The sequence below is a fragment of the Quercus robur genome, chromosome 9, assembly GCF_932294415.1.
Source record: "Quercus robur chromosome 9, dhQueRobu3.1, whole genome shotgun sequence".
NCBI classification, from domain to species: Eukaryota; Viridiplantae; Streptophyta; class Magnoliopsida; order Fagales; family Fagaceae; genus Quercus; species Quercus robur.
This window is the reverse complement of record NC_065542.1, coordinates 24,184,318-24,211,146: the sequence shown is the minus strand read 5'-3', so window position 1 is coordinate 24,211,146 and position 26,829 is coordinate 24,184,318. Positions and strand designations below refer to the sequence as shown.

General features: G+C 34.2%; 1 protein-coding gene across 2 annotated transcripts in view; it reads right to left on the bottom strand.

The window, feature by feature from the left end:
* Nucleotides 1-1,681: 1,681 nt before the first annotated feature.
* LOC126699953 (norbelladine synthase-like) overlaps nt 1,682-26,829 on the bottom strand; it is a 44,918-nt gene continuing 19,770 nt past the window's right edge. The window contains exons 2-3 of one of the 2 annotated variants that reach the window (XM_050397926.1): nt 2,487-2,637; nt 1,682-2,216 (exon numbers count right to left, since the gene is read on the bottom strand). In XM_050397926.1, coding sequence (XP_050253883.1) covers nt 1,915-2,216; nt 2,487-2,637 — 453 coding nt within the window. In that variant the 3' untranslated portion in view covers nt 1,682-1,914. Of the gene's footprint in view, nt 2,217-2,486; nt 2,717-26,829 lie in introns of those variants that run through there. The other variant, XM_050397925.1, reaches the window with a different exon arrangement.

The following is a 26,829-nucleotide window of genomic DNA, read 5'->3' as shown; positions in this document are numbered from 1 at the left end:
TTTCCCCTTACAGAGCTGTCCCCTTGGAAGCATTGTCCCTCTTGCAACCAATGTCCCTCGTCTTCTCAGGCCACGAAGTCAGCATTTGGTTTAATGCAAAGCCAACCAAAGTGTGTCCTACACAGTTACGTACACGCTGGAGAAAAAGAATAGAAGAACAGTTGAAAGAATATCTTAGAGATTGAGAGCTCCACAAAAGCCATTCGGCCATTGTGTGACGGAAATACACAGTGATAGACAGCTCTACAACCACAGAATGTTTTTTTTTTTGACAAACTACAACCAGAGAATGTTAGTTTTTAAAAGAAGATATCAATTATTACTGGGTTTTGTGGTGAGAGGCATGTGGCCTGTCTGGATTTGCTGTTTTCACTCACTCATAACTCAAAACTCAAAACTCATTATTCATCACTTAAAATCAGTAGATCCCACACATGAGAAGCTTGTTTGGATGTGTTTTTATTTTTTGTTTCCATCACTTAAAACTCATCAAATTGAGTTATCAATTTGTGAGAATGAAAAAAAAAATGGTGTTTTTAATTTATGAAAATAGAGTTACGGTGCCAAATTCGTAAATTCCCTAATATAATTATAATTAACGGGTATAATTAACGGGCCTCATGGACAGAGTCTTGTCACCCCCCCCCCCCCTCCCCCCCCCCCCTCTTCACTTTTCAGACCAAACCTATTTCAACTATACTCTTTCCTTTACTTTTCAACCCTAACAGAGTTGGGTATAAGTTAGGGATTTTCAAGTGATAAAAAATAAGTTATAGGGTGATAAGTTTTGAGTAATGAGTTTTGGGTGATGAGTGATGAGATATCACTCACTCACCATCCAAACAAGCCCTTATATTCTAATAGTATTCTAACAATCCCTTTAAACTCATGTTAGGTAAAGTGATATGAACTTGAAGTACAAAAAACGTCCTCCTAGAAGAGTTCTAAAAGTATTCCAACGCAAGACACCAACAACGTTTTTCAAGATTAGAGCATTAACATAGGTAAAGCTATAACATAAAAAAGTAAAGCCAAACTTAAGATATCTTCCTTCATCAATCACCTCTACTTATTTCATGCGTTTCTCATTGTTATGCTTTGTGAACTTCTCTACATGCTCAGTAATCCCAGGTGTGCCTAATTCAATGAAAAGAAAGTTGAATGAAAGAAAGATGAAGTAATGATTAAAATTTAAACTTTAAAGAAATATTATCATGATTTTTAAATAGAGTTTGTAGTGTGCCTTATATTAGAATCATATTCTCTCTTCCTTGTACATGCACATGTGTTTCTAAAATAATGAAAGTCTCCAAATCCACTGTGGAGACTATTTCGAGTAATAGCATATTTACATGCTTATATATGAAAAATTATTAATGTGGTATAAATTTTACTAAAAAGCAGTTTATAAATTGATGTAGATTAGCGTTACTTTAATAATATAATAAATAAATATTCAAATAGTTTTTTGTTTTTTTTTTTTGTTTTTTATGATTGATGATACATTTTCTTTTTGATACAATGATTGATGATATTAATTTATAAAATTTGTAACATTCCTAACATATTAAAATAGACCATCACTAATATAGAAAAGACAAAAGAACTTATAAAAAAAAATAAAAAAAGACAGAAGAAAACAAATACGCTCTAACTACTAGTTAAATTCAAAACTACTATCTCCTAAATAAAGAAGCCATTCATCTTTATTGCTTTAAAATTAGGAAGATACAACAAGATGCAACTAGTGTTGGATGAAAGTGGAATTTCTTCCATCCAAACTACCATCTCCTAAATACATTATTTATATCTATCATCTTCGAAAACTTCATCACACACTTAAGTACATATAAAGATAAGAAATACCACGAATTTGTTATTTTATTCCATAACGTGGTATATTATTGTTCATAATCACTCTGCATTTTTAGTAGCTTTGTTTTTGATGAGATAATTTTTGGCGATTTCTCCAATTTTTGCTACTAGGTCAGTAGTGACGTACGAGGTATTTGCAATAGCTTCTTCCTTGATATCATACTCAATTATGCTTTTGATTATGCATGAATCATTTTCCTTCTCTATGATTTCAAAGCGAACACGAAAAAAAGTAAGGCCTAAATCAAGATATCCTCCTTCCAGCACCTCTAGTTCTTTCATGCGTTTCTCATTGTCATACTTTGTGAACTTCTCTCTTTGCACAGAAAACCCATGTGAGCCTAATTCATTAGAAAGGAAGTTTAATTAATGAAAAAAAAAAATGGAAGTAACTATTCAAATTGAAACTTAATTTAAAGAGAACATAGAAGCAAATAAAGCAGTCATTCATTTCTGACTAAAGAGAGGGGGGAGCTATTTCTCCAAAGTCAATTCTTAGATTGCTTGGTATCATTCTTCTCAAAAAAAAAAAAAGATTGCTTGGTATCATTGGTTGGGTTCAAGATTACTTCTATGTTTATCAGTTTGTATTGCTTTATCAATTATCATACCTGGTGTATAAGTTTTCTTCAGAATAGTCCCAATCCCTCCATCACCTTCTATGACCTCAATCTTCTCAACGATACTTCCATCTTCTACAAGAAGTTTGGCTAACCCAAGCCTGCCATAAAGCTCCCATGCTTCACTAGCGGGCACATTTACCTCCAGCTCGTGTGAGAGTTGCCTAGACATCTTTTTATAAATGGACTTGCGGAAGCAAATATGTTGGGATGTGTTAGGCATGTTCTTTCCTTGTGATATATATAGGCTCCAAATTTGTGTGAAGATTAGTAAAGTGTCTTATCATCGAATAGGGTTCGAATATTGCCTACACCAAAAATCGATTAGTGTCTTAGCCTAATGATAAGAGCAATCATTATGGAATATAATGGACTTCATATGTTGAAATTCTAACCTTTTTATTAAAAAGTTTATGTTTGGACTAGAGAAAAGAGGGTGAAGATTTAGGTATAGTACATTAGATGTTATACATTAGGTTTCTCATTTGAATGAACACTTGGTTGTTACTTTCACATTTAATTTTCTTTGAAAGGAAGAACACTATTTGGATGTAGCTCAACTAGGTTGAACTCATCAGGCCTTTATTAAAAAAAAATTTAACTTAATATTTTTATGATCCGTTTTCTATGTAGGTTTGTATACCAAGCAGTGGTGGCTACAACATTTTTTGTCCAAGGGGGTTAATAAGAAATATAAATTATATAAAATCTAAAATCAATTAGAAATTGAATATATGAACCTCACAAAATGAGGTATTTTCTCATTGCCTCGAGTCCGAAGGAAGATTGTTCATGTTAACACGACTATGCTTAGAAGATAAATTTTGAGTAGGAAATGAATCTTGTGGTCTACATGATTTCCTTATTATGAATATATTCATAGTACTAGCAAAAGAATAAAAGATAAACTATAAGTTGATTTAACATTTTTTTTTTCTAATACAATAAACATGTTAATTATTGTTGTTAAATAAAACTTTAATAATTATTACATAGAATATTTTAATTTATTAGTTTATGTCTTTTAGTCTTTACCGTTTTTCTATTGAACTCAAAAGACATTTTAAGCCAAAATGTTTACAATTATCTAATTTTTTATTAGTTTACAATTCTTCAATTCGTTTTCAATTCTTTAATTCGTTAGTTTACTATTTTTTGCTAATATTAATTTATTAGTTCACAATTCTTTAATTGTTTCATTTTCTTAGTGTTAATGCTCCTACTGTACTGATTGATCCACTCAATTAGCCAACAACCACCCCCACTCACAAGTCACAAATTTGGTCAAAAATTTACAGTGTGGAAATATTTTAATTTATCAAAATCACTATTGCAAATTCACTTAACAATGTAATTGCCCATTGACCTCAACTTGCAAAAAGAAAAACAAAAACAAATTCAACACATAACTCAATGAATTGATATTAAACAAACCGGCATCAATTTTATATAGAGAACCAAATATCGTGATTCAAGTGTAAGATTTAACAAAATAGATGAAAATTAATTAATAATTTTAAATGTTTTAATTTACCTCTGGTACCATAAGGTGACGCATGATGAGAGAGAGAGATTGTTTAGTATATGAGTGTGACCGATAGAATGATTGATAGTGACAGTACACTGTGTGGGAGACATTCCCAAGAGATTTTTGTGTGTGTATTCTTCCGTGTAAAACGTTTTAATTGAGTCGGATTCTCATTCACCCACAAATTTTTGGTTCCTTTTTCTATTGGTTCCACTAATTCTTTTTGGGCGGTGAGTTCAATTATTGTCTTCACAATTTCTGGGGTCTTTTTCTATTGGTTCCACTCATTTTTTTGGGTGGTGAGTTCAATTAATGTTTATTGGTTCTACTCATTTTTTTGGGTGATGATTTCAATTCTTGTCTTCACAATTTTTGAGGCCTTTTTCTATTGGTTCCACTCATTTTTTTAGGTGATGAGTTCAATTCTTGTGTAAAACGTTTTAATTGAGCCGGACTCTCATTCACCCACAAATTTTTGGTTCCTTTTTCTATTGGTTCCCCTAATTTTTTTTGGGCGGTGAGTTCAATTCTTGTCTTCACAATTTCTGGGGTCTTTTTCTATTAGTTCCACTCATTTTTTTGGGTGGTGAGTTCAATTAATGTTTATTGGTTCTACTCGTTTTTTTGGGTGGTGAGTTCAATTCTTGTCTTCACAATTTTTGAGGCATTTTTCTATTGGTTCCACTCATTTTTTTGGGTGGTGAGTTCAATTAATGTCTTCACAATTTTTATTTTTATTTCTATTTCAAATGGGCTCTACGTCATGGCCTAAATTGCTTCGGCCTTGGCCGGTCCTAACAACCTTTTTTTTTTTCTTCGCATAAGAAACAATGCATGATTTTATCAAATCAAGTAAGGATCTGGCATTTCTCAAAAAAAGAAAAAAAAAAAAGTAAGGATCTGGCAGTTTTCTTTTCTCCGCTTTTTATTTATTTATTTTTTTAAGAGAAGATAGAAAAACTTTACTAATAAAAGAAGATAATTACAGAGTGATAATAAAAAAAAGGGTGGATCCCCTGTCCATAATTGAAAAACTTAGTACAAAAAGAGCTAGAAGAGGACCTAAAACTATGAATATATTATCACATGTTAGAGGAACTCAACAACGAGGACAATAATGATACGTAACCTTCATCATTGATCTTGACAATATAAACAAAGAAAAATTCTAGTGCTACAAAAGTTTTCACAACTTCTTGCCACAACTATGATGTGGCAGAGTGTGATTAATGAAAAAAAAAATTGTGAATTCATGTATAAGTGATGATTAATCACTCACAGTCTGACACGTCACAGTTGTGAAAAAAAAATTGTGAAACAATTTATGGTCCTAGAACTACTCATAAATAAAACTTTAGGTACTTCAAGACAAGGCGTAAGTACCATTTGGTGACACTGTTGGAAATATAATAGTAAATAAACAAGTTTGATTCAACCAATACTGTAGGGACACGATTATTTAACGGCCCAAGAATAACGTTGGGCTCGCACATGAAAGATCCCTCACAATATGATTTGTAGAGAGTGGGCTTAAAAGGCTTGTTCTGGATCGCTGGGCGACGGTCTGATCCTGACTTTGGGGAGGGGGTTCATGTAGGAGGTGGTTCGGCCTGAACGTCCGGGCTATACAACGATGTAGCCTGAAGGGTTGGACTCCTCGGACTTAGTCCGAGGAGCATCGAGTTCCTCCCCCTCTCCCTCCCCTTGTCTCTTGGCTTTCGTTTCTTTTTATACTCGTATTTTTCCCTCTCTTTAGGGTCCACGTGTCAGCTTTACCTTCGGGGCAGAGGACTTGTCCTATCAGCCCATATCTCAAGTGGTTGGGAGTAGACGTAAATGTTGAATTGCTTGGTCAAGAATAGGGGCTTGTCAGGCACAGAGTTCTCCACTACAGTAGAGGCAGTCTTTTCACTTATTCTATCCGTGCATTAAGCTTATCATTGACAATAGGTTTCCTCAGATTAGGTCATGGGCCTTGATATATAGAGCGGGCCTGGGCCATGAATTTTCTGGCCCACAAATACCATCCCAAAGAATTAGCAAGAATAGAAAATAAGGAGAAAAATTGAAGAACAGACTTGTAGTGCTATAGAATCATGCATAGAGCGTTGCTCTTAAAAGTAAATTTTTTTCATTCAGAGTAAAACTCAGTGCGACTAGTTCTCTTGGCCAAACAATCCCTCTTGATTAGACTATAATGTCAACTTTCGTGATTGGTGCACTTCCACTCACGAGGTTCAAGAATAATCTTCTAATGCCTTTATGTAGAGCAAATATAAATTGTCGAAAAAAAAATATGTGAGAGAGAAAGAAAACCATGTTTGATGGAGAATAAGAGCAAAAGAAAAAAAAAAGGTTAGGGGAAAATGCATTCCCCCCCTCTATGTTTGGGGTAATTCACAATTTCCCTCATTATATTTGAAACCAACCACCCTCTATGTTTGGAAAATGAGCAAATACTTCAAATCTTTTACTTTTTGAGTTAAATCTAATGAAATTACAATTATTACAAATGCAATTTAAGAAAAAAAAATGCAATCTTCAACTTTTTATCTTCCTTGTGGTGTACAACTAATAATTTCTTTAAAATTTTTTGTTAGATTTAACTGAGAAAATAATAAGTTGGGGGTATTTGCTTATTTCCCAAACATTGGGGGGGGGGGGGGGGGGGGGTTGATTTCAAAAATATAATGGGGAATTGTGAACTATCCCAAACATAAAGAGGGGAAACAAGAAAAATGCTTTTTCCCTTCAAAGTTGGATTAAGATTTTTTAGAGTTCCTAGAGTACTCTACTAAATAAATTTATTTTAATCTTGACTCTTCATTTTATAATAAATGGTTCTGATAATGCCAGATTATTAATTTAATAACAAAAGCTTAAAATAATGATCTCATATCAACTAATTAAAATAAACAAATTGACATGTCAGATCTTAAGCACTGTGTTTGTGACAGTAGACTATGTTGTGGGAGATTATCCTATAAACACTCATGTATGTATGTTTGTTTGTTTTTTTTGGTGAAATAATATAGGATATTATTTGAGTTGGTGAAGACAATAATTGATTTTATCAAAAAAACAAAACAAAGTTTGATGAATCCCATCAGAAAAAGGCCCCAATAATTGTGGATGTGGGTCAATGAGAATAAATAATATCCTATGGTCTCTCAAAAGAAAACAAAAATCAATTATTGTCTTCACTATTTTGGGGGGTTCAACCGGTCCTTGTTTTAGTAGTCCTATTGACAATTCATGTTTTTAATATTTTTCATAAGCGACAATGTAAAAGAGTTGGTGGTATTTTAAAGGACCTAAACTTATGTCTGTGTTCTCAAAGCTTGAATTACATGTTAGAAGAACTCATCGATGAGGACAACGATGATATGTAAATTAAAAAAAAAAAAAAAAAAAGAAAATTAGACAAAACCATGAATCGTTTGCTTATCAAAAAATGAAGCATTCGAAGCATTCGAACCATGAATGACGTGATGAATACAATCAAGGCGCAAGGCCAAGGTCCATTGTATTATATTAGACATATAGGTTGCCATTTCAAGTAATATTACCCTTGCACTCTAATACAGAAAAGCTGATCACTAGGCTAAGCACTTTGATGTGTCATTCTTGGATTTAATATTTTATTTATTTTGAGTTTAAATTATACTTTTTCAATTTCTCATATTACCCCTTCTCAATCTATTATTATTATTTGATAATTTTATTAGTGGTTCAAGAATTTTTCTTTTTACATGTGAATATACAATTTATTAATTTATGTTGAAAATGATTTTATTTTAGACTAAAATTTTGTTTATTTGAAAGAATACTAAACACAAATAGTTACACTTGTTTATGCTTTATTATTTTCTATTAACCTTATAAAAATGGTGAAAATTCATTTGAAAGTTGTTTAAATGTTTTTATACATGTTTTTACTAAAATTTTGTTAATGTTTACCATTTTAATACCTTTATTTTGTCAATCTCTTATTCGACGATAAGAGATTTTATCAGTTGACTTAATTAGAACCCACAACACTCAGACTTTTTAATAGGCCTAAGATCCTCCTAAGATCGATCTTTGAATATGTATGAGAGCTTTTATCTGTTGTGCTCCTAATAGGATGGAAAACTTTTAGATTTTTTTCTTTTTTGCTTAGATATTAGGGTGAGCTAATTTAATCATAATTTGGGTAATTTGTTGATTAATCCTGATTTACTAAACCTTTTTGGGCCAAAACGACAACTAGGGATTCTACTAAATTTGCCGAAGTTCGTTAACGAGCATTAAATGAAGTTGGCATGCTTCTTATGGGTAAATGTGGTCAGGCTAAATTTTTAGTCACATAGAGCAGCTCAGGTATCCTTTTGGGTGTAACTAGCCAGCACTATTTAGGGTCAAACAAAAGTATCTTGGTGGTTAGGATTTATATTTAACAGAAAAACTAGCTCACAAATCACAACCTATTTCACTTGACTAGTGGACTACTAATGGGTCTCAATAGTACCAGGTCAGGCTGTGTGTCATTAGTAATTTGGTGATGCACATAAATTTACTAACCCTTTTTAATCCAAATGAATTGCATAAATATAAGACATTTATATTTTATTTATTAATTAATATTAAAATGCATCGGTAAAAACACATCACACACTTTTTTTTTTCCTGAATTGAAACTTCTTCACACTTTTTTTTTATTTTTTATTTTTTTATGTTTATTTATTTTTTATGCTTTTTATTATGCATGAATTATTGTCCTTCTCTATGATTTCAAAGTGAACACGAAAAAGAGTAAGGCCTAAATCAAGATAACCTCCTTCCATCACCTCTAGTTCTTTCATGCGTTTCTCATTGTCATACTTTGTGAACTTCTCTCTTTGCACAGAAAACCCATGTGAGCCTAATTCATTAGAAAGGAAGTTTAATTAATGAAAAAAAAAAGATGGAAGTAACTATTCAAATTGAAACTTTAAAGAGAACATAGAAGCATAAAGCAATCTACAACCACTCCCACTCAGTGACTGACCCGACCCACACACTTAGCCTACAACTACTCCCACTCACAAGTCACAAATTTGGTCAAAGACTCAAAAGTGTAAAAAGACAAAAACTTAAAACTCAAAAACACTACAAACAATAAACACTGAGAGGATCAAAGACTCAAAACTCGAAAAAAATTAAAAATTTATATCAAAAGACTGTAATCACACACACAGTGAAATAGAGTTTATCTAAAGACTATAAAACACACTGAGAGAGAGAGAGAGAGAGAGCTGAAATCCCAGATCAAGCAGCGGTGGTGGTTATGCAACCTTACTTTTTTTTTTTTTTGAGAAATTATGCAACCTTACTTGGTTAGACTTGGTCTTGCTATTTTTTTTTTCCCTAAAGTTTAGAAGTTAAATTTAGCTGTGCTTAAAAAAATTAGGTTCAAGGTCAAGTTGTGCAAATTTTTATTGTAGGAGGGTCAAATTTTTTTTTTTTTTTTAAAGATATTATATAATTTTTTTTCCAAGGGGTTCATTTGAATCTCTTGCCTTCAACGTAGCACCACCCTTGAATCCTTGATACCAAGGTCATATTAAATTTTCTACATTGTAGATAAAAATATTAATGACACTATTCATTAATTTTTTTTTTGGTTGTTGATAATTTGATAGTTGGGAGAGAAGAAGTTTGAACCTTATACATTTTGGTTGAAAACTCCTGGGAGAGCTAATTGAGTTTGAAGGCTCTCGGAAACATTACTCATTGACTTGCAAAGCTAGTTTCAAATATAAATGTTTTCAATGTCAGTTATAGCTAACATTGAGTGGTTTATTTCATAAATGCATTATAGATTTTCTTATGAGTTATTCACTTTATTCTGTAACATGCTTAATTTTATTTTTATTAATGTAAGGTCACGTTTCGCGACGAACCGCAGTAGAGTTGGGTTCGCACGTGAATGGGCCCAAACAATATCATTTGTAGAGAGTGGATTCGAAAGGCTAGGCCTTAGTTCCCCAGCGGTGGTTCTGGTGGTGTTCATATGTGATTTAAGCGCTTTCACCCTTGGAGCCTTTCTTCTGGAGGTGGACTGGAAGCCTTTCTTTTTTGGCCAGTCATCCCAGCCCCCTTCTCCAGATTACTTATTTTTTCTTTTATACTAGCCTGCGTTCACTTTCCTTCGTTCACGTGTAGGGTCAACCTTTCCAAGACTGATACTTGTCCCGTCAGTCCAAGTCCAAAGTTGTTGGGAGCGGTTGATAAAGCTAAAGGATAAGGTTCTGTTAGGCGCAGAGCTATGCATGGGGAAGGTAGTAAGGGCAGCCTTTCCTAGATATTTTAGATTTCCTTCCAAGTATGTCCCTTTACCGTTTTGCCCCTCCTCTTGGTGGATCTTTGGGTCAGCCGAGGACTGCACTGTCCTCGGCTGCTTCTCCGGGCCAATTGGGTCTTATTATTCTTGAGCTCGGGCCATGACCTTTTTTCGGCTTAGGCCTTTGGACTCCCCATCAGCAAGTGGGCCTGGCCCATCAATTATTGGGCCCCACAATAGCCCCTCAAAACCCTGCTGTCCGATATCCTGGTTGGAGAGGAGGGTTTTGATAATACCAAGCATTTATTATGGCTCATTTAATTCAGCCTTTGATTAACGCTGGCGACTCTTCACCTGACCAGGGAATGTACCGGTCTGCAAGGGATTCCCCTTAATTTTTGCATGATGCTCTTATGCCGTTTGGTTATCCGAAGTGCGCCTTTAATATCTTCCTTTTACGAGACTTCCCAGATTCATCGGTTTTTGATGGCGTGGGGGAATGGAACGGACGCATTCATGTTTGCAGATTTCCTTGGAGATCTGAACACATTAAGTACTCTCCTCTTCGTCCCCTATATAAAGAGAAAAAACAAGAGCTGTTTCTCCCACAGATGAATCCCTTTAATCCCACCAAAATTTAAAAACCTCAGATTCCTTCCTGAGTTTACTTTTACTCTCCGGTCATATTTTAACCTGAAATATATTCTCCATAGAAATAAGCAATGAAAAAACTATTCCCCTCCCAAAAACACCGTGTTCTAATGAAGCTCGAAATGGCTCGGTCAGGACAAGGATGGCGGAGACTCAAAATTTGTCTCGCCTTTCTTTCAGCCAAAATCCGAAGCAGGGACTCGTCACGTCACACTTTCGGCGTGACTGAGCCGAGGACACACATCGTCATTACTACCCGCTCTCTCATGAGCATACCTAATATGGCCCTAGTGTGTTAGGAGTCAGGACTGGGGCAGGGACTAAGTGTCCCTGCTTCTTCCTCTCTTCATTCACTGGCGCCTCCTTCTGCCTCTCTTTCTCCCTTCTCATCTTTTCCCTCTTCTTCTCCTCCTTCTTTTACTCATGTCCTCCATCTTCCTCATTCATCTCCTCCATCTTCTTCTTCCTTTTCCTTCAAATTCTTCTTCCTTCTCCTTCAAATTCTTCTTCCTTCTCCTTCATCTTTTCTGAAGAGGGTTCTTCTCCCGATATGAGCAGTACTGTGGCAGAGATTGGAGAGACTTTGAAGACGAGTTTAAAAGACACCTGACTGTTTACCTATCTGTGTTGCGGATGTTATTGTTGCTTCGGCAGTTCACCTTTTGTATAGGCTTGTTTAAGCCCTTCTTTGTACGTTGTAATAATTTTTCATATTAATAAAAGTTATTGTTATTCTACTTCGCATGTTCTGTTTCTATGTTTTTACAAATATGCAAGCACTGCTCGGCACGATAATATAGCATTTGAATCAATGATAATTAAGGCCGAAATACTCGCTAATATAAAGATGTCACCATAACTTTAATAGGATTATTTGACACAGCAATGCTTGTTTATGAATAACGATGCTTACCTCAAAACAATGCCGAGATTAGAACTGAGTACTTGATGCGGTGTAGGAAGTAACCATCCGAAGACATATTACCCGCAAAATGAAACAGCCTCCTTAAGTTACTGTACAGCGGGGCGTTTCGCCATCCTCTTATCACTCTTACAAGCCTTAACCTTTTTCAGTATTTGAGCCGAGGACCTTCCCCATCCGAGTATTTAGTTTCCCAATAGGCTTGAGTCCGAGGGTTGTAGTTCAGTTTCTCCTTTTCCTCAGGTATTTCGCAAGGTGCCGAGCAGGAGGTTGTCCTTGGCAACGGTTATTCCAAGGCGTGGGCCATTGTCCCTGGGCCCCCATGCAGAACAGGCCTGGGCCGCGAATTCACTTGGCCCACAACTTAAAGGGTATTTATGTAGTTTTTGGTTACGCAGTACTTTTTGGCGTCCCAATGTTCGAGGTGCACCTTCTAGAGACTTCTTTAATCCCCTGGTTGCAGGTGGCGTTGGAGATTGAGCCAGAGCCATCTTGTCTGTAGCGTTCTTTGGGATGCTGCGTGAATTAAATGCCACCACCTTATCTCTTTAAATAAATAGGAGAGAAAGTTACTTCACCTTCGCACCAATTCTTTAGTTTCCTCCCAAATCACAACTCCCACATCTAGTGCTATCCCCCCTTAGCATAACATGTTTGAGGCGAGGGTTGAGGAGAAGAAACTCTCTCCGCCACAGAGGCGCCGTGTCCTCCTGAGACTCAGAATGGTGAGGTACGGGCAAAGGAAGCATAAATTTAAGAGAGTACTCCACTTCAACAGAGGGGAAAGGGTGTTTCTCCCTCTTCTAGTCAAAATCCGAAGCAGGTTCTGTTCATGCCAGAATTTTGGTGTGTCAGAAGAAAGATTCTCCGCCATCAACGTCTCTGCCTTGTCGCAGGCAAATTTTTGGTGAAGGCTTCTCAACTTCCAGCTCCCTGCACCTTTCCTTCAGCGGTGTGAGGCTCAAGTTGGGTTTCTTTTGCTGCCTGAGTTATGGGCATATAAAGGCATTGAGGAAGAACAAGGTCTTGGAGCAGTAGCCAACTTCTCCTCTGATCCACTTCCTCGGCTTTATCTTATTTTCTTGTATCTTTCCTTCTTTGTGGTAATGTGGTTAGCTTTAGAAGCTGACCTCTCGTCTGTACTACCTCTTTTGCTTTGTTTTATTCTCTTGTATCTTCCTTTCCAATTATGTAGTGAGCTCTGACATAAGCTGATTCCAGCTTTTCATTGTACGCTGTACTGTTTCTTTGTTTTAGTGAAAATGGAAACTTATTTACTTGTTTTGAATACTGTTCTTTTGGCAACACCACTTTGTGAATGAGTGTGCTCCATGTGTTTGTTTCTTCTCAGCGATATTTAAAGCAAGAACCCGTGAAATACAATCCAACTAATTCTAATTTGCCGACACTACCAGGCATAATAATAACAATTCACAGTAAGTTGAACTTAGGAAACTAACCGAGATAATGGTTGAACGTTCTGTAATAAGTGCGAGAATACTGTCTGAGAACGACAAATTCTAAATAATTCATCCAAGGGGATGACCGAGCATTGAATGACTTCGCTTATGCTTTTGGAAACATGTTGCCTCATTCCGTACTAGTTCCTTTGGTGTTGAGGATCTGAGGGCAAAAATAGAGAATCCATGTAGTTCAGGAATTAACCCACTTGTTAATGGAGAGTTTTCCTCAGGGAGATTCTAAGGTCCACGTAACGTAGTTTTTCCTTTTAAATAGTTGGTTTCCCCAGAGGCTTGGGTCGGAAGACCATACAAGGCCTTGGTTCTGCCCAAAACTTGTATTCTCTTTGTAAGTAGTTGGTTTCCCCAGAGGCTTGGGTCCGAGGACCATACAAGGCCTTGGTTCTGTCCAAAACTTGTATTCTCTTTTTAAGTAGTTGGTTTCCCCAGAGGCTTGGGTCCGAGGACCATACAAGGCCTTGGTTCTGTCCAAAACTTGTATTCTCTTTCTAAGTAGTTGGTTTCCCCAGAGGCTTGGGTTCGAGGACCATTCAAGGCCTTGGTTCTGTCCAAAACTTGTATTCTCTTTTTAAGTAGTTGGTTTCCCCAGAGGCTTGGGTCCGAGGACCAATCAAGGCCTTGGTTCTGTCCAAAACTTGTATTCTCTTTTTAAGTAGTTGGTTTCCCCAGAGGCTTGGGTCCGAGGACCATACAAGGCCTTGGTTCTGTCCAAAACTTGTATTCTCTTTTTAAGTAGTTGGTTTCCCCAGAGGCTTGGGTCCGAGGACCATTCAAGGCCTTGGTTCTGTCCAAAACTTGTATTCTCTTTTTAAGTAGTTGGTTTCCCCAGAGGCTTGGGTCCGAGGACCATACAAGGCCTTGGTTCTGTCCAAAACTTGTATTCTCTTTTTAAGTAGTTGGTTTTCCCAGAGGCTTGGGTCCGAGGACCATACAAGGCCTTGGTTCTTTCCAAAACTTGTATTCTCTTTTTAAGTAGTTGGTTTCCCCAGAGGCTTGGGTCCGAGGACCATACAAGGCCTTGGTTCTGTCCAAAACTTGTATTCTCTTTTTAAGTAGTTGGTTTCCCTAGAGGCTTGGGTCCGAGGACCATACAAGGCCTTGGTTCTGTCCAAAACTTGTATTCTCTTTTTAAGTAGTTGGTTTCCCCAGAGGCTTGGGTCCGAGGACCATACAAGGCCTTGGTTCTGTCCAAAACTTGTATTCTCTTTTTAAGTAGTTGGTTTCCCCAGAGGCTTGGGTCCGAGGACCATACAAGGCCTTGGTTCTGTCCAAAACTTGTATTCTCTTTTTAAGTAGTTGGTTTCCCTAGAGGCTTGGGTCCGAGGACCATACAAGGCCTTGGTTCTGTCCAAAACTTGTATTCTCTTTTTAAGTAGTTGGTTTCCCCAGAGGCTTGGGTCCGAGGACCATTCAAGGCCTTGGTTCTGTCCAAAACTTGTATTCTCTTTTTAAGTAGTTGGTTTCCCCAGAGGCTTGGGTCCGAGGACCATTCAAGGCCTTGGTTCTGTCCAAAACTTGTATTCTCCTTTATTTATTTATTTTCTGAAGGTTAGCCTGATGTTTGAAGCCCCTAGACTTGTCCATGCCATTGACACTGCGAGGCGTAGCCCCTAGTGGGAACTTATGTTGGCATAACAACACTGTGTCGTCGGTCGTACAGGCATCCTCGTAAACCCTTGCTCGACAGAAGCTCAACTTCACCACCGCTCGAGCTAACGCGCAAGCCTTCCCCACAGACGGCGCCAATTGTAGGGTCACGTTTCGCGACGAACCGCAGTAGAGTTGGGTTCGCACATGAATGGGCCCAAACAATATCATTTGTAGAGAGTGGATTCGAAAGGCTAGGCCTTAGTTCCCGAGCGGTGGTTCTGGTGGTGTTCATATGTGATTTAAGCGCTTTCACCCTTGGAGCCTTTCTTCTGGAGGTGGACTGGAAGCCTTTCTTTTTTGGCCAGTCATCCCAGCCCCCTTCTCCAGATTACTTATTTTTTCTTTTATACTAGCCTGCGTTCACTTTCCTTCGTCCACGTGTAGGGTCAACCTTTCCAAGACTGATACTTGTCCTGTCAGTCCAAGTCCAAAGTTGTTGGGAGTGGTTGATAAAGCTAAAGGATAAGGTTCTGTTAGGCGCAGAGCTATGCATGGGGAAGGTAGTAAGGGCAGCCTTTCCTAGATATTTTAGATTTCCTTCCAAGTATGTCCCTTTACCGTTTTGCCCCTCCTCTTGGTGGATCTTTGGATCAGCCGAGGACTGCACTGTCCTCGGCTGCTTCTCCGGGCCAATTGGGCCTTATTATTCTTGAACTCGGGCCATGACCTTTTTTCGGCTTAGGCCTTTGGACTCCCCATCAGCAAGTGGGCCTGGCCCATCAATTATTGGGCCCCACAATTAAAATTGTATATATTGTATGAGTTTAAATTGACTCGTTTATTTTGATTTTTAAGTTTATTTGCTTATGTACAACTTTTTACAAGTATACATTTTTATGCTAATGTAATCTTTTTTGAAAGCCTCATTTTTTTCAAAGTACAAATATACTTTTGCAAACTTTTAACATGTTGTTAAGCCTCATTTTTTTTGTTATTTACTTTTTTCTTTAGCATGTTATATATATATTTGGTTAAAATTGTATATATTGTATGAGTTTAAATTTACTCATTTCTTTTTGCTTTTTAGTTTATTTGCTTATGTACAACTTTTTACAAGTCTCAATTTTTATGCTAATGTAAACCATTTTGTAAGTCTCTCTTCTTCTTCTTCTTCTTCTTCCTCTTTTTTTTTTTTTTTTTTTTTTTTTTTTTAAATTTTTAATTTTATAAAAAAAAATACAAATATACTTTTGAAAACTCTCAATAAATAACTTTCAGAAAAAAAAAAAAAAAAAATCCAGAAACTTAGTTTATGAGTGAGTTAACTTTATTTCATGTAATTTTGTCTATAGCATGTATACATATTTTTTCTTCTTTTTCTTTTATAGATTATTTAAACTAGTAGATTATTAAAACTAATTATTGGATTATAAGTTAAGGATTTATGTATTATTAAACTTTTATCTTTGAAATTTTTCATTGTATATATTGAAATAAATACGAAAAAGAGGTTAGATAGTATATTAAATGTTTTTATCAAGAGCCTTATAATTCAACTAACATTTTTTTTTTTCTTTTATAACTCCAAGTTTCAAATCCCTTCGCCCCTAATTATTTAATTTTTCTTTTATAAAGTAGGCTAAAATGTAAAATACACTTTTGAAGTTTGGATATTATTTTGATTTCATTCCCTAATGTTATATACTGCTTTGATTGTTAGCCCATCTATCCATTTTTTTGTGGATTAACTTGCCACGTGTGTATATTTTGTCCAATGAAAAGATGCCAAGTCAATTAGTGATGCCACATCACTTAAATAATATCAAAATCATTATAAAATTATTATCTAAATATAACAAACCTACATAAATTAAAATATAAAATAAAATAAACAACTTTTTCTTGCCACCAAAGCATCAGCCCAAGATCTAACAAACACACAAAAAATCCCAAGCCAATTCGTCTCACAACAACAACCCAACCAACCGCATGAACCATCATTACAACTTACAACCATCAAACCCAAGCCCAAACTTCAAACAAACCCAGCCACCATTTCTTTCACGCACACGTGCAGCCATACCAATTTCACTCATCCTCGGTTTATGACCTTTTGGAACTCCACTTTTCATGCGCCCTTTAAAGTCTCGTTCGTTAAGCTTTGATCAAAGAGAGACAATTGAATTGAGAGCTTAGGCTTTAGGATTTTAGAGAGAGAAGGAATCAAAAAGAGAGTAAGATTGATTCAGTCTGAGATGGTTGGGTTGAGATGGGGAGAATCGGCCATGGCCCATGGTTAGATCGGGTTAGAGAGAGAGGTTGCAAAGTCTCTTTCAATAATAATAATGTTACTTACAATTTGAATAAAGTCTCTTTCAATAATATTAATATTTTCTAATAGCTATTTATAATTCAAAATTACATAAAAGTACTATTTACAATATAAAATTATGGTACAACAAGAATAAAAATAAATATTACAGTGTGGAAATTTTTTTTAATTTATCGAAATCACTATTGCAAATTCACTTAACAATATAATTGCCCATTGACCTTAACTTGCAAAAACAAGAACAAAAACAAATTCAAATTCAACTCATAACTCAATGAATTGATTTTAAACATACCATGATCAATTTTATTTAGAGAATCAAATATTGTATATCAATTGTAAGATTTAACAAAATACATGAAAATTAATTAATAATTTTAAATATTTTAATTTAAGGTGATGCATGATGACGGATAGTTGAAATCTAATTTCAATTTTATATTGGTTGAGAGAGAGAGAGGGAGAGAGAGATTGTTTAGTGTGTTTAGCACAAAAAAAAAAAAAAAAAAAGATTGTTTAGTGTGTGAATGTGACAGATTGAATGGTTGATGGTGACAATATACTGTGTGGGAGACAATCCTATAAACACACAGTTTTTTTTTTTTTTTTTTTTTTGTGTTTTTATTTTCCTTATGTAAAATATTTTAATTGAGTTTGATTCTCATTCACCCACAAATTTTTGCGACCTTTTTCTATTGGGCTCATTCAAATTTTTGGGGTGAGTTCAATTATTGCCTTCGCAATTTTTATTTTTATTTCTATCTCTAATGGCCTAAATTACTTAGGCCTAGGCCGGTCCTAACAACCTTTTTTCACCATAAGAAACAATGCATGATTTTAGTAAAGATCTGGTGTTTTTTTTTTTTTTTTTTCTCCTCTTTTTTGGTTGAAGAGAAGATAGAAAAAACTTTACTAAAAAAAAAAAAAAAAAAAGATAATTACAAAGTGATAATAAACAAGGGGTGGATTCCCTGTCCAAAATTGACAAACTCAGTACAAAAAGAGCTGGAGAAGGACCTAAACCTATCAATCTTGAATTAGGAACTCATCGATGAGGACAACAATGATATGAAACCTTCAAGATTGATCTTGACAATATAAACAAAGCTTCAGGTACCTTCAAGATTGATCTTGACAATATTAAAAAAAAAACTTCAAGTACTTGAAGATAGGGCCGACTCTAGGCTTAGGTTGCATAAAGTTACACATTAGTAAAAATAAATTTTAAAGCGTGAAACAATTTTAATTTGTCAAAATTACTCTTGCAACTTCACTTAACAATATAATTTCCCATTCACCTCAACTTGCAAAATCAAAGATGGATTCAACACATACCTCAGTAAATTGATATTAACCAAACCAAGATCAATTTCATTTAGCGAATTTCGAATATCATGATTTAGGTTTAATATTAAAAAAAATGAAAAAATAATTATTAATTTTAAATGTTTTAATTAACCTTTGGTAAAGGCCATTAGGTGATATTGTTGGAAATATAATAGTAAATAAACAAGTTTGAGTCAACAAATATCATCCCAAATAATTATCAAGAATATGAATTAGCAAGAATGTAAATTAGTGAGAACAGAAAATAAAGACAAAAATTGAAGGACGGTCTCATAGTGCTATAGAATCATGTATAGAGTGTTGTTTTTTAAAGGTTGTTTATACTTTATTATTTTCGATTAACCTTATAAAAATGGTGAAAATTCATTTGAAAGTTGTTTAAATGTTTTTAGACATGTTTTTAGTAATATTTTGTTAATGTTTACCATTTGAATACATTTATTTGTATTTTATTACTATTAAATTAATAATAACGTCATTACAGTTCGATCTCGGTTGAACCTAGGTTCAATCTTAAAAATTTTGAATCTCTCACTTTTTCGGTTCTTTGAATGGTCCGCATTGAAAACCATGGACCCAATTAAGTTACAAGACTCTTGGAAAATTTCATGACTCAATAAGTAACTTGTAACTGACATCCTCAAAAAAAAAAAAAAAAAAAAAAAAAAAAAAAAAAGTAAATTGTAAATGTATATATATGTAAAGCTTTCTTCTGAAGACTTGAACCTCAACCCTATAGAATCATGTATAGAGTGTTGCTTTTTAAAGGTTGTTTATACTTTATTATTTTCTATTAACATTATAAAACTTGTGAAAATTCATGTGAAAGTTGTTTAAATGTTTTTAGTAAAATTTTGTTAATGTTTACCATTTTAATACATTTATTTGTATTTTATTACTATTGAATTAATTATAAAATCATTACGATTTGACCTCGGTTAAACCTTGGTTCAACCTTAAAAATCTTGAACCTCTCATTTTTTCAGTTCTTTGAACGGTTTGCATTGAAAACCATGGAGCCAATCAAGTTACAGGGCTCTTGGCAAATTTTCGGACTCAAGTAACTTGTAACTGACATCCTCAAAAAAAAAAAAAAAAAAAAAAGTAACTTGTAAATGTATATATGTGTAAAGCTCTCTCCTGAAAGCTTGAACCCCAATCCTATAGAATCATGTATAGAGTGTTGCTTTTTAAAGGTTGTTTATACTTTATTATTTTCTATTAACATTATAAAACTTGTGAAAATTCATGTGAAAGTTGTTTAAATGTTTTTAGTAAAATTTTGTTAATGTTTACCATTTAAATACATTTATTTGTATTTTATTACTTTTGAATTAATTATAAAATCATTACGATTTGACCTCGGTTAAACCTTGGTTCAACCTTAAAAATCTTGAACCTCTCATTTTTTCAGTTCTTTGAACGGTTTGCATTGAAAACCATGGAGCCAATCAAGTTATAGGGCTCTTGGAAAATTTTCGGACTCAAGTAACTTGTAACTGACATCCTCAAAAAAAAAAAAAAAAAAAAAGTAACTTGTAAATGTATATATGTGTAAAGCTCTCTCCTGAAAGCTTGAACCCTAACCCTTATCCCCCCAACCCACAAGAATTTATATTTGTAAAAGTGACCATTATGCCAAGGGTGTGCGGTGGTACTCTATATGTCTAATAAAGGCTAATGGTACACAACAAAGAATTAGTCTGAAGACATGAACTCGCAAGAGGAAAAATAGGTGAAATAATACTTTCAATATTGTGAGAGAGAGAGAGAGAGAGAGAGAGAGAGAGAGAGAGAGAGAGAGAGAGAGAGAGAGAGAGAGAGAGGGCACTACTGGGTATATACCCTTAGACATGGACCGAGCCATTCATGGAGCCCCCCCTATTAAAAAAAAAATAATATAATTATATAACTATTTATTTAGGTACTAATTTTAGCAACTTCTCTCTTATTGATCATTATAAGAGAAATGCTACAATTACAAACTTTTTTACAACATTTTTAGAGGTAGGAAATTTTTACTGGTTTGCATTTGGGTCCACCACTTGCATCACTTTTTTACTTATTAATATCCACTAATCACAACAAAAATTTGTAGATCTAGTATTTTCCTCCTTTTAAAGTCCATAAAAAAAATGTATAGATCTAAAATCTTAAAAAAAAAAAAATAAAAATACAAGTCCAAAATATTAGCCCAACAACAAAAATTACCAATAGGCAATAGCAAAGCTAAAAAAAAAAAAAAAAAGAGACTAATCAACCAATTTTACCAAAAACAAAAAACTTAGCCATTTAAAAAACTTTAAACAAAATAATTTTGTCCTTACCAACAAAAAACACACTCTACACACACATAAAAAAAATAAAAATAAAAGAAAACCTTTGCTGGCTAAGCAATAGAACCAAAAGCCGAAACCACTACATATAACTAGCAATAAAACCGCCCCCCAAATTCCAAATCCTGGCTCCATCCCTGACCTTTTAGCTACTACTTCAAATGGTTTTAATTGTTGCAGTAAGATAAGTGTGTTTGGTAAGATGGGTTTTAATGGCTGATTAATGCAGGGCTTGGCACCAAGGTTTTTTTTTTTTTTTTTTTTTAAAGAGAGTTTCAACTTATAGTATCCACTCCTAATGATTGCTCTTTATTATCAAACCAAGATACCAATTAGTTTTTGATATATGCGAGGATTAAATCTCTGATATTTTATTTGATGACAAAAAACTTTACTAGTTGAGCTAACTAGAATCTCAACAACAAAACTTTTTAGTAGGTCTAAGATGCTCCTAGGATCCATCTTTGAATATGTATTACAGCTTTTATCTGTTGTATTCCTTATGGGATGGAAAACTTTAGATTTTTTTTTTCTTTTTTGCGTAGATATTAGGGTGAATTGATTTAATTATAATTTGGGTAATTTGTTGATTACTCCTGATTTACTAAAACCCTTTTGGGCCAAAACGGCAACTAGGGATCCTACTAAATTTGCCGAAGTTCGTTAGCGAGCATTAAATGAAGTTGGCATGCTTCTTATGGGTACTTTAACAGGGTACATATGGTCAGGCTAAATTTTTAGTCACATAGCTGCTCAGGTATCCTTTTGGGTGTAACTTGCTAGCACTTGGGCTTATTCATGGGCCTTTTGATTTTGCAAGTAAAACTAACCAAGTTTGCAAACTTTATATCTTGTGCCCATGTTAAACCAAAAATAAGTTGTAACACCCCCATAATTTTATTACTAATTTCTTTCTTATACATAAATTAAAAAGGAGGTGCATAATTAAATGAATGTAATTGATTTGGGCTTAAAATATTTAAATTAGATAATTATTGTGGTATAAGAGGCCTAAGTGAGATGATATAAGTAAATATATGGGTTTTGATAAGTTTTAAAAACCTCAGCCTTTTACTGGTATTGTTTTCTCCTGCTTGCAATTGTTGTCACGCTTATAGAAAGACATGAGCCTGTGTATCTATTATTTTTGGTACCTAGTAGAATATAATTGGGAAGCTGACCTATCATCATATTAATGGGAAAGCTGACTTATGATTGTTACAGTATTAAAATAGGCATGGAACATAGCCGGTATGGCCCTCCATAGGCTTTAAGATTGATTAGATAAAAATAGTATATATACCCATATGTCTTGGAATGGAGCTAATAGGAGTTAGTGTCATGAATATCTATGATTATATTATGGTTATTAGATACCTTCCTCAGCATCGTTCTAGTGACATTAGTTATCATCTCTAAGCCACTGCGATATGCAGCAATGATTTTAAGCCAAAAATCTGATTATGCAGCAACGGTTTTAAGCCCAAAATCTGAATCTATTTAGCCACTGTAACATAGATATTATAAAGAAGTCATATACTAGCTAACTAAGTTCACCAATCTGTCATGCATCTACGCACCTATCACTGTTCAAATACTAGTCCAGCCTTATCATTTATGTTTTGCGGCATCAAGGGAATAATGGACTATTGGATTGATCAATTCAGATTATAATATGAGGCTTCTAAAGAAAAGTACTAGATTATATGATGGTTAGACATATAATGAAATGCTAGAGTTCTATAGAATTGTTGTACATTCATGCCAATTTATAGATAGTGAAAATATGTGAAATAGAACAATCTGATCAAAGCCGAAAGTGAACAATAAGTAAATAAACGGAAAATTTTGGAAATATTAGTGTTGTCCAGGATTAAATTGTTTAAGTGTGAAAACATATTTTTAAGGGAAAATTGCGTATTGATGAACCTAATTTTGGTGTTACTAGGTTCTAATTCTATTGATTTATTGTGACTCAAGGGTAGTTTGTTTCATTTTTGCAAATAAGAGGTAAGTGGTATTTACTAATTTGGGGATTTTCCCAAAAATAGTTTTGATTATGAAACGATTCTTATATCAAAGAAATATGTTGATATTCTATAAATATATTGATATTCTATAAATGTTTAATGTGCACATTGTATGGAAACATTGACTATTTGTAATATGAAAAACTTGTGGGACAATCTAAACTTATTTAAACTTGTATGTGTGGATAAATCTTTGTATTTTTTTTTTGAGTATTATGACTGGATTATTTGTTGTGAGCATCTTGGATTTGTTTTGAATCCTAGGGCAAGTCATGATTAAAAGCTCAATGTTGTATTTAGTTCTTAGCAAGTTACAATCATACTGTAACTAGTTCTTAGCAAGGGATGGTCCTAGAGAAGAGGATAGTGCACATTTGGTAGCTCCTTAGTAAGGGAGTATACTATTAAGGATCTATAAAGGGAACTCCTTAGCAAGGGAGTGCACCTTTAGGTTCCAAATGAGCCATCCTTAAGAAAGGGGATGAAAAGGGGGTTCTAGTCCTAAAAAGGGGATAGCACAACTTTGTCAACAAGGTGTAAACGTTGACTACCAGAAAAATTTAGGAAATTGTTTGTATAATGGTGTTGGTAAATCATAATGGCTCACAATATAATGATATTTTTTATATGAAATATTTGATGTTAAAATATTGATGGGTTACAAGTTATAACTTTGCTGTATGAATTATTTATTTAAAAGGTTTGTTCCCACACCCCAATATTAGTGAATTCCACTTATTGAGTTATCTCACCCTCCCCCCCCCCCCCTTTTATTCCCCCTTACAGATATATTAGAGTAGAGATTTTTAGAAGACAACAGTTACAAATTATATTGTAGAATTGAAGATTTTATTATTATTTTAATGGTATTAAATATTGTACTGGAGAATTATTTTGAGGATATTTTATCTTTGGTGGGATTAGAGCTCTGATAATTGGGATGAGATTGTAGGTTACTGGTTGCAATATATATATTTTAATTGGTTTCTCTCTCTTATTTTATTAAATTAATCTTTTCTCTCTCTTTCTTTCTTTTCTCTTTCTTCTTCACTGAACCCAAACCCAGCACTTCTCCTCCCTTTCATATTTTTTGTTTTTTGTTTTGTTTTGTTTTGTTTTTTTTTTCCTCAACCATTTTTTCTCTATTTTTTCTTTCTTCTTCACCTTTCTTCTTCAATGAACTCAACCCTTCCCTTCTCCCCTTCATTTTTTATTTCTTTCTTCCTCCAACTCCTCGCCACACATCAGCCGTACCCACCAAGCTACCATTGACCCAAAACAATATTCTTTGGCGAGCTACTGCATGCTATAATATAAGACAACACATTATCGGTCTTTCTTTGATGGGATTGTTTTTTTTTTTGAGGAGAGGGTTTGATGAATTTGGGATCTAGATTTAGAATAAATTTGGAGAATTTGATGATTTGTATAAATTTTTTGTTGGATTCAAGAAGATAGAGGAGCAAGAGAGTAGTGGGATTTTTTTTTTTTTTTTTGAGGAGAGGGTTTGATGAATTTGGGATCTAGATTTAGAATAAATTTGGAGAATTTGATGATTTGTATAAATTTTTTGTTGGATTCAAGAAGATAGAGGAGCAAGAGAGTAGAGGGAGAGAGAGAATCGGATGAGAGAGAAAAAAACAATTAAAAAATCCTAAGCAGTAACAGAAAGATGGGATCATGCTATAAGGATGATTTTGTTGCAAATTTGGTGGATTTAGGTTGTGGTAATGGTGGAGGTGGCTGTGAGTTGTGGGTGGCAGTGGAGGTGGCTGGGATTTTGGGTATCTTCAGATGAGAGAGGGAGAGACAAATGAAGTGAGGTGTGAAAGAAATAATATTTAAATGAAGAGGTAAAAAAATAGAATCACTAATGTTGGATGTTTTGTAAAGTGAGAAGGTAAAATAAATAAAGTAGCTTTTTGTGATGCTAAATAACTAAAAAAATAGCTCCACCAATGTGGATGCTCTAAAGGTAGATATTAACTACTAGAGAGCAGAGACTTAAAAAAGGTAGTTAAGAAAAGGTGAAAACATTCACTAGAGAACAGTCCCCTTTCTTCCATCACCTTCTATTATCTCAACTTTCCCAATGAGACTTAGCTCTTCATTAATAAGTTTTGCCAACCCAAGTGTGTCATAAATTAAAGCCCCCATGCTTCACTTGCGGCCACATTTACCTCCAGTATGTGTGAGAGTTTGCCCAAACATCTTTAAAGTCTCTTGCTTCTGAGCAGCTATCTATTCAGATGTATATACTCATTTGAAATTATATTTTGAAATTGCGAAAACATGATTTCAAAGGGAGTGTACTCGGAATGTGCAATAATGAGTGTATAACAAGATTTTTTCTATATATAGAATCAAAATTGTTTGGTTGATATTATAATATTGTGCCACCTAAGATTTTGAAACTTTACAATTTTATACTTAATTATTTTAACTAGCTTGTAACTCCATGCAAATGCATGGATACATTTAAAAATATACAAAAAGATGCATAATATAATTCATATATGTATAATCTAAATATTATTGATAGTCATTTTTATATTTTGTCAACTCTTTAAAAAAATTTGTAAGAATATTATTAGGTATAAAATGTAAATTGTCCATGTATTTTTTAAAATTATTGTAAAGAACTTTTTATTTATTTTTATTTTTTATGATTCATTTATTCTAGACTCTTTAGTTTTTGTACTTAATAATTCACTTGGATTAATATTTATAATGTGGTCACATATTTGATTCTGAAATTATGAAATAAAACTCTTTAAGAATAAAAATTTAGGACACATGGTGCAAAATTGAAACTCTAATTTGGTGATGCATATATATTTAATTACCAACCCTTTTTAATCCAAATAAATTGCATAATTATATGACATTTTATATTTTATTTATTAATTAATATTAAAATGCACAGGCAGAAACACGTCACACCTTTTTTTTTACAAAGAAGTCATTTATCTTCATTGTTTTAAAATTAAGAGGATATATCAAGATTCAAGTATTCAACTCTACTTTATTCTCTTCACTCCCTCACAATCCAAATAGACCGTAAATGTAATCAATAGTTGCCCATTAACAAATCATGGTTTGTTTTTATAAGCAAACAATTCATGGTTACAAACAATTCATGTTTTTATAAGCAAACAATTCATGGTTATAAATGAAATATTCCTTCTTGGAAAGTCAAAACAGTGGGTGGGTTGCTCGATGTACTGTGGCAACTTTGTTAAAAGTGACAGTTGAGATGAAATTGTGGGGAGGTGTCATGCACATGGGGGAACTGAGTTTTCTATTGATTCTTGCATTCCAAGCAAATATATCAACTAAGGGAAACCCTTCGGGATCCTCCTTTTACTAGAAATCACTCCCCTACCGACCAAACCATTCCTCCCTTACTATCCACTCGGGATCCCACGGGCTTGGACTATGGGTTACAAAGATAATACCTGGATTTTCCTGGATTTTTAATGGCCTTTGTGTGGGTCTGAACATACATAGGGCCTTGATGTTGATTCTTCTTACTGCATATCCTCTGGCCTGATCGAGATCCTTGCTGCATGTCCTTTGACTTGACTGAGATCCTCTTCTTTTTTCTTTATTGTTATTATTATTTATTTCTTTTTTCTTCTTTTTAGGATTTTGGGCCTTCATGGTCCTTCTTAGCTTCATAAATTGGGCCTTCTTTTGTTAAAACCCATGGTCTTTTCTTACTTATGGAATGGGCTTTCTTGTAAAATTTTGGTCCTCAACAAAGGGTTATCGCAAACTTGTCCCTAGGATACAAGTTATTGGGTTCTACAA